This window comes from Macrobrachium nipponense, chromosome 20 (assembly GCF_015104395.2).
Source record: "Macrobrachium nipponense isolate FS-2020 chromosome 20, ASM1510439v2, whole genome shotgun sequence".
Classification (NCBI taxonomy): Eukaryota; Metazoa; Arthropoda; class Malacostraca; order Decapoda; family Palaemonidae; genus Macrobrachium; species Macrobrachium nipponense.
This window is the reverse complement of record NC_061089.1, coordinates 10,607,395-10,617,120: the sequence shown is the minus strand read 5'-3', so window position 1 is coordinate 10,617,120 and position 9,726 is coordinate 10,607,395. Positions and strand designations below refer to the sequence as shown.

The 9,726-nt window shown below is 33.8% G+C and overlaps 1 protein-coding gene across 1 annotated transcript; it reads right to left on the bottom strand.

Annotated features, from left to right (window-relative positions):
• Nucleotides 1-6,294: 6,294 nt before the first annotated feature.
• On the bottom strand, nucleotides 6,295-8,019 carry LOC135221764 (piggyBac transposable element-derived protein 3-like). Its single transcript, XM_064259583.1, has one exon. It carries the CDS (start codon nucleotides 7,881-7,883, stop codon nucleotides 6,309-6,311), a length of 1,575 nt encoding a protein of 524 aa, XP_064115653.1. The 5' UTR covers nucleotides 7,884-8,019; the 3' UTR covers nucleotides 6,295-6,308.
• Nucleotides 8,020-9,726: the final 1,707 nt, after the last annotated feature.

Here is a 9,726-nt window from a genome sequence, read left to right as displayed (position 1 = left end):
AAGGTCTTTCGATTCAATGTCCTTTACTTAGAAGACTAGCGTAAATATAAAGATAAGTTTACAAAGAATGGTCGTATAAATGACAGATAAGGATTATAAAGGAAAATATGTACCTAGAATCCAACACACCCGGAGAATTAGTAACCTTCCTAAAACAGGGGTACAATTTGAGAGGTTTACAAAATATTACGTATATCCATAACCTTAGTAGAAATGGTGTTAAACGAATAACGAAAAAACTTGGGAATTTTAGAGATAATACTTTTTACATTATTTACGCACAGCTCGAATTCTCTTTTATAGATATATAAAAGAGAGTTCGTGGTGTACGTAAATATGTAAAAAGCATTATTACTAAAACTCCCAAGTTTTTTCGTTATTCGTTTAACTATATATCCACTAAGGATATGGATATACTTAAGAAATTGAAAATGAATAAAAACATTGTAATATCTAAGTTAGATAAGGGTAACGGCACTGTCATATTAAACAGAACTAATTATGTCAAAATTTGGAAACTGTTCTGTCTGACAGTTCAAAATTTATGAAGTGTCCTCATGAAGATTTATGTAAACCAAACTTGAATACAGAGGACAAGAGCAGTCACCAATTGAGAAAGCTCAGAAAGAATAGTTCGATTAGTGAAGAAGAATATAACAAGTGGTTTCTACGGACTACTAAAAGTTCACAAAAGTGGAATACCATTAAGACCTATTTTATCTGCCTTTAAAGCACCATCCTATAAACTAGCGAAATTTCTAATACGTTTCTACAGCCAATGATAGAAAATCAGCATACTTTAAAAAACACGTATGAGTTCAAGAACATCATGAATTCTTATGAAATACCCGAAGGTGCAGTGCTAGCAAGCTTTGACGTTACCTCATTTTTCACAAACGTTCCTCTCAAAGAAATGATTGACATAATTTTGAACTCTGTTTACAGTAACATTGAATAAGTGAGAAATATGTCAAAGGGTGTTTTTAAAATGCTTCTGAACTTATGCATAAACGAAAACCACTTTTTGTTCAATATTCTGCACTACCAAAAATTGGAGGGTTTCGCCATGGGATCTCCACTTTCAGCCCCAACTGCCAACATATGCCTATGTTTTCATGAAAAACGATGACTTGATGATTGTCCCCTAGAGTTTAAACCAATCGTTTATCACAGGTATGTTGACGACACATTTTTTGGTTTTCAGGCTTGTAAATCACGTACAGCAGTACCATGACTACTTAAATAGTAAACACCCTTGTTTTCAGTTTACTGTGGGGCATGATGAAAATAATATTCATAACTTTTTAGATGTAACCATTACCAAAACTACCGCAAACAGTAAGTCTCTCTTAAGTTTTAGCATTTTCAGAAAGTCTACTTTTACCGGTCTTGGACTGAATTTCCAAAGTGCTACATTCTTTAACTTTAAAATAGATACCATTAAGACTTTATTACTTAGAGCATATTCTCTCTGCAGCTCCTGGCAATCATTTGACTCAGAAATAAATGTTCTTTTAAACCTTTTCAAAATCAATGGTTATCCTAATAATATCATATCTGAAGAAATAAAAAAGTTCCTAAACATATCATAGTATAAATAGCAAAATAAATATACCAAGGGTTGATTACTGACTATGTATTTTAAATTGCCATATATGAGTGATCCTTGTTCTAAATACGTTACAAGAGAAATAAAAAATATGCTCAAGTATAGCTTTTACCACATTAACCCCAAGTTAATATTTACTAACAACCATACTATCCAAGCGTTGTTAAAAAATAAGGATAAAGTACCCTTTAACCTTTAGTCTAGCATCACCTATATTTACTAGTGTGACGCCTGTAGCGCCACCTAGTATATGGCATTTCTCCTCATACTGGAATGTAATACAGGTAGAAGATTAGAAAGTTTTAGTGTTCTTGGTACTTTTAGAGAAGAATCATTATCTAGAATCTCTGAGTCGATAGAAATATTTTTTTAGGAAGCCAGATCATAATCTTGAACATTCATCGTATCCCTTACTTTTAATATAAATCATTCAATAATTCATTTATAGTGTAAATTTTCCAACTCTTTCTTTCCCACCAATCTATTTATAGTATGTTGTTGTAATTGATTTTAAAGATCTTGCCATTTATCTTATTGTTGTTACTTTTACTCAGCTTTGCCAGCCAATAATGATTGTATAATCTTTTAACTATTAAAATACTGTAATGTCTCTTTTAGGCTTGAAAATGCTATGAAGAAACAAGAAAACACGTCGCAAACAAAATGTGGTGGTTCTTATATATCCTCTCTCTCTCTCTCTCTCTCTCTCTCTCTCTCTCTCTCTCTCATATATATATATATATATATATATATATATATCTATATATATATATATATATATATATAATATATATATATATATATATATATATATATATATATATATATATATATATATATATATATATATATATATATATAATATATATATATATATATATATATATATATATATATAGATATATATATATATATATATATATATACACATGTAATGGAATTACATAAAAAAATGGAAATGCATCTTATTTCCATTATAAAAAGGCTATTACCTTTTGTGTAGTTGATTAATGGGTCAAGGAGGAAAGAACCTCTGAAAATTATTATGTCCACTCAGAATGTTGTCGCAAATACTGAATCATCAAGTTTCTTATAAAAAGATGCCTCATCATTTTGCTGGGCCTACGTGACTAGACACTCGTGAGTTCCAGATCGAGAATTGAATCATTATTCTTTCCCATGACCTTAAAAGTCATGTGTGTACGTTAGCTTGTACGTATGTCACTCCTCTTAAGATGAAATTGAAAAAATTTACATTCATTCTCTCTTGACCGCCCACCTACTCAAGAGTCCTTCCAAGAGCTCATTTATCTAAGATGAGTCTCGACTTGTAAATAATATAGTTCCATTTTATACTTTGAGTTGTTCCAAGAACCTTGAAGATATACCCAATATGAGTAGAAGTGAGAAGACAGTCCGCTACTAGACGTCTTGAACGGAGAGAGAGGGAGATGTTATGTGGATCATCATTACAACCTTGCTGGCCGTTTCCTTTAAAATGCCAGGATCGGTCGAAGAACAACAACACACACACACACACACACACACACATATATATATATATATATATATATATATATATATATATATATATATATATACATATATACATATATATAACATATATATATATGTATATATATATATATATATATATATGTATATATATATATATATATATATAATATAATTATATATTATATATACATATATATATATATATATATATATATATAGAATATATATATATATTATTGTTATGAAGGGGCACCCTTTCCAAGTCAATTTGCCCTCCAAGGTTTACAGAAGGAAGTACGGTAAGATAAAAACTTTTATGCCCTTAAGAGAATTTTAATAAATTTAAATTGTTTTATTCTGTTCGAAGAAGTACAATAACTTTGCACACTGATGACTAAAAAGGGGGTCATGGAAAACAAAGCCCTTTCTCAAATCTCTAAATTTTTGTGCCATAGACACTCAGCTAATCCCTTTCCTCTCGACCTCGTGACCGCTCTGAAACCTCTTTTCCAGGAACGAAGCCGGTTGGAGAGAAAATACCTGATTGTAGGCCAAGGCGAGTTGACGGGATTAACTTGATGAGAAAGTTTCAAAAGTCCATAGCAACCAACCTCCTATGTTGTCCCAGCCTTGCCATGTGGATGACTGGGTCAAAGACAGCGCACTAAAGGTCCACATGTGTGCCCATAGAAAATGGAGTATCGAGAGAGTATGGGAAGTTAATCCACCAAAGGTCATATAAGGAGCCATGCGACCTCAACCAAGTCTAAGTCATCCTTGTTGCAGATCCAATCCTATCTTCCCCTTTGACTTTCTGCCCCCATCTGGGGCTACATCCCCGAACACTTGGCTACCTTCCTTTGCCCAAGTATTTCTTCCAGTGAAATCCCTTAAATCCAACACCTCAACTTCTTGGACTATGACGAGGACGACACTGTGAAAAAGGAAACGTACCCAGATCAGAGGTTTTCTTTACCATTTTCATTTTCTTCTTCATAGTGCAAATTTCCATGTCAGAACTGACTTCATTATTGCAGTGCATTAGTTTAACCCATGAGTGTGTTTCCAGTATCGCAAATCAAGATATCTTTGCACCTTCCATGCACCTCTCGAATTTTCCTTTGATTGTCATGCTTCTTCCGTCAAGTAAGCTCATGCATTCTGAATTGCAGACGAAGTCACTTGCTGTGGAATCTTCTTTTTGATTGTGCTTGCGTGCCATCGTTCCAAGACCACTGCGTCATAAATCTACAACATTTTCGATATTACCGTCCTTAAGTTATTTATCTGCTTATTTCATTTCCCATTCTTTCGATATCTGCTTAATGTAAATATTTGTGATTTTAAAGTGGACCTCAGTGTTTTATCAGCATCATATCCCTGTTGAGTAAAGACTTCAGTTCATCTCTTTTCTCGTGTATTGTTTGCCCCCAGAATTAACAGTCACTACGTAAAAGAGGGAAAGATTAATACACAAATTTTTCGAATGTGGATCATAGAATAGAGGCAGGCCTGGTGGAAGGATAAAAAGGGTCAGACTAAGTTAAAGAATGCTCATAGGGGGAAATGTAGAAATATAATAATAAGATGTAGAAAGATTAAACAGAAAGTACATATTTAAGCTTCCCAAATTCTACAGGCATCATTACCTAAATGCTTTGTTAAACTGTTTTTTTTCAGCAATTTTTGCTCTTTCCGTAACTTTGCGAGTCTTGGAATCATCATAAAATTGTAAATATCCGTTCAATAGTTTAGGTAATATTGCTAAAGTGTGTGAAAATAAAAAGAGGAGAGAAATGGAAAAGCTTTCAAGCATAAATGCAAACTGGGTGGGGATTTACGGTTCTTAGAAGCTCTCAAAATATCATGGAAAATGAAGCAGTACCTATTTAATAATTTCACAGTGATTAAGTAAAGGAAAATAATTACATATAAATGAAGTCTCTCTCTCTCTCTGTCTGTCTGTCTCTCTCTCTCTCTCTCTCTCTCTCTCTCTCTCTCTCTCTCTCTCATTAACGCGCGGACCTTTAATGGTAAGTTTCTCTACAGCCTGAATATTTTCTCGACGCCTCTTCTCTTATGAAAATAGGCTGCAGCAGAATGGATGTTTTGCAACTTTTACCTCGGAGTCCGAGGCGCTTAAAACGTTAGGGACCCACTGGAGCTACTTTATATACCGCACCACACTCTAAGGCGTGCTTAGGCATACTAGTTGACCTTTTCACTCACTAAATGAGTTCATCTTCCACTTAACAATATTACCTTTACGCCTTCGGGCTTGCATATAACTTTTACCATCTCGAAGATGCGATTATCAGTCTTCTTTTTTTACATGTTCTTCAAGGCTTATCGTCTGTTTATGTATCCCAGAAGTGTGAACTCTCATTTTATTTTAATGAAGGATTTTAACGTGAGTCATTTTTTCATAATATTATGGTTTTGTATTCTATAAAGAAATGAAAGTAAAATTATTTCGTAAAACTGCGACCGTATCTCATACTTTCAGACAGTGTGTCATTTATAGAGCACACACACACAAATATATAAATAAATAAATAAATAAATAAATATATATATATATATATATGTATATATATACATATATATATATACTATATAATATATATATATATATATATATATATATATATACATATAATATATATATATCCCAATGAGTCCCGAACAGAAACTATTGAAGATAATCGATTGACCTTCACTGAGCACATTCATACAGGCATAAGGCCTTAGTAGAAAATTACTTTTTCGATTTGATTTGCACCCTTAAGTGTATCAGTACGTACAGTAAGCTGGACATCAGGTCTCTTAGCTATCAAAATATTATTGAACAATACATTGATTATTTGAAAAGGAAACAACAGAAACTGCTTGCAAATTTATTATGAGAAGAACAAATAAACTAAACCATTATTTTTGAGAGGGAAATAATTCAAAATATCAACGAGAAAATTAATTACAGTATTCATACAAAGGGTAAGCAAATGACCAAATTAAGGAAATCTGTTGAAACCTTACTCAGTGGCAAACATTCACCACAAAAATACTTCACAAGAGGATCATACAATTCTACATTTCTCCATCAATTATGATTACTGATTCGTTTGAACTCTTGAGTTTGATTACTGGAGAGAACGAATTCAGGAAAATATAAACCTGACTACTAAGGGGAGTGAAAGGCAATGAAACAATTTCTTCCTGAAGTTAAGCACAAAAATACTTCACAGGAGGAACACATAATTCTACATTTTTCCATACACCCAGGATTTCTGCACCTTTTGAACTCTGAGTTGGGTGGAAGTGCAAGTGGCATGTGCTTGGCTTCATTGGTTCTGAAATCTTTGCTGGGGAGTGGCTGTGACCTCTGGCGTTTTTCCACTGGCATCTCAGCTGAACAATTTGGTTCATCCTCTTCATCATGATTATCACTTGGGCCCTGCTGTTGACCTGCATTTGACCAAAGGGCACCATCAATTAACTGAATAGCTAGTGACATTTTAAAATCTAGATACTTCTTAAGTTCACCACAGCTGACTTTGTATTCCATCCAGGCATTACTTGTTGCTACATCAAGAAAGTGTAGAATGCAGCGGACTGTCCACTTATTTGTCTTAGAAGAACTCCTATAGTAAGATAATATCTGATCATGAACATCAACTCCTCCCATAGCAACATTATACTCCCTAACTGCTGCAGGTCTGTTCACCTTTATGTGCTTATTTTCCTTTTTAGACCACCTCTTGCATTCATCTTGAGGTTCAGTTGAATGGATAGTAGAAGCCATGAGAACTACTTTCTTATCATGCCACTGTGTTATGGCATAGGCACCATCAGATCTCACTTGGTTGTAGGTAGCTCCTCTACCTAGTTTTGCCATCTCTTTCTCAGACTTGAGTTTGGCACCCTTAGGAAGCATGTTCTTTTTTATAGTACCTGTACCATGTAAGTTATGCTTGATCAGCTCTAAAAGTAAGGCTGGAGATGTGAAATATCTATCAAAGTACATGATAGTTCCAGGATCAACGCTTCTGACAAACCTCAGAACAGCAGCTTCTCCAATACCAACGTTCCTGTCTGGCAACACACCATGTTCCCTAACGATTTCAGTGAGAGGTTCTTTACCTGTAAATATCTCAAAATCTAAAACAGTGCCATTAGGAGTAGCTAAAACAAAGCATTTCAAACCATCTGGATTAGGCTTACCTGGCACATGCTGTCTCAGACTACACTTACCCCGAAAAGGTATCATGGACTCATCTACGCTTACTTTACCTGGTCTAGGTAACTCTAAACATCTTGAGCGAACACTGTCCAAAATTGGCCTTATCTTCCATAATCTATCACACTTTCTTGAAGCTACAGTAATCATATTGTCATCAACAACTTTCAGATTGCTTCTAATTTTGAAGTACCTATCTCTGGTCATATTTCTACAAATTAAATCTATTCTAGTATACCTCTCCCAATACATTCTAATTCTAGGCATCCCTATTACAGACATCACAAAATTTATCCCTATAAAAACTGACATTTCCTTTTTGGTCACACCTAGAGATATACCATTTTCAGCAACATAACGTTGATTTGTAGCATTAGTTATTTTTATCAAAAAATCTTCATTTATGTAGGCTTCAAAATAATCAATTGGCCTAAGCTGAGCTGTAGTGACTGCATCCTCAGGAACTTGTGGATGTTGTCCAAGCTGTCCTTTAAAATGAGGGTCCACTTTGAAATACATTTGTCTGGTATGACCAGATGACGAGCTAACTTGTTGCTCATCCTCCTTCTCCTCTTCTACCTCACTTTCAGAAGATGTGTCATCTTCATATCTTGATGTCCCTCGCTCAGCAGGTGTCCACTCCTCGTCCTCACCATCACTTATGTCACTGACATCAAAATCGAGATCAGGAGCATCATCTTCCTGCGTACCTGTGGAAGATTCAATGCGCTTAAAAAAATTAAAAAGTGAAAAATTCCTGAGAGAGATGAAGAAAGAGAGAGAGAGAGACGACCTCGAGAGAGAATAGCGAGAGAGAGCGAGAGAGATGAGAGAGAGAGAGAGAGAGAGAGAGGCTGGAAGTATGAGATAAATAATAACAACAATATTATTATTATATTACGACAGTCTTTAACCATGACTTGCGTTCATGAGAGAAGATACCTTATAATATTAAAGCCTAATTAAAAACCACATTAAATTGTGCATATAATGGGCATTGAGACCTGAAGTGCAGATTACTGGACAAGCCTGCCGAGTCTGGACTCGAAAAGCTCTGTTCCAGTTCTTAATATATATTTTTTAACACGATTATCACTTCACTTGACTAATGATAACGTCTTTAGTCAAGGCACTTTTAAATCTGCCGAAAAAAATAATCTTCTATCATGATAAAGCTGGAATTTTAGAAAAAATAGCTTTAAAACATACATGTACAGTCCCAATGTCCACGATACTGCACAAGCCACTTTACCAAACATTTCAAGAATACGTTTTAAGAGATTCAACTCAACTAAGCTTTAAATTATCTCTATAACTCCTTCAGATATGCTCTACAAGACACTAGTGATTAGGTCTATTATACAAATTAAACCAGTGGAATTTTACTTACAAGATGTAGGAAGAGAAATTTTTTTCTGATTATCGTTCATCCTCTCGTCTGCTGGAGTGCGACGTAGTTGTTGGGGCCGACCAAGGATGATCAAATCACAGGAACAGGGAGTCTGGATCGCCGTAAACTCGTCAAGCGCGCGAAAGCACTGGACCTTTAATGTTTGTACAGATGCGTGGACAAGGGGTCTCAATGGGATATATATATATATATATATATATATATATATATATATATATATATAATATATATATATATATATATATGTACATATATATATATATATATATATGTATATACTATATATATATATATATATATATATATAATATATATATATATATATATATATATATATATATATATATATATATATATATATATATATATATATATGTACATATATATATATATATATATATATATATATATATATATATATATATATATATATATATATATATATATATCCTCACAATACGTTGAAAAACAGTTGTACAGCTGAGTTTGAAAAATGCACAAAAATAATTGCTTTTTTAACTCTTGATTTATCTGTCTGTCGAGTATAAGCGACATTTGTTCTGCGTAAAGGCAGGTGTCATCGTTGCCCCGTCAGCCTAAAACGGAATTCTTTTTTTTTCTTCAGACGCTTTGAAGTCTGCAGTCTGAAATCCTAGCCATTAATTACTCATTAGTAATGCCATGGAGGTATTTGTTTTTACTCCCTTCTATCGCAGTGCTGAGAGAAAACTCACGTAATGAACAATGTTGGATTTGTATGCAAAATTGGAGATTATATCGGTGACCTCGATTTTTTTTCTCGTTTTAGGACATCGCTTGCATTTCACAGCCTTACGAGAAAACTCAAAATTATTTGGTTTCAAGCCTTCTCATGTTTTACGTCTTTCATAGACAGATTACTAAAGAATTTTGTAGTATATGTTGTTTAAATTCCTGAGCTCTATTCTCAGA

Bases quoted from the DNA above. Each gene is read 5' to 3' on its own strand.
- LOC135221764 (XM_064259583.1), bottom strand. From the start codon at position 7,883: ATGTATTTCAAAGTGGACCCTCATTTTAAAGGACAGCTTGGACAACAT.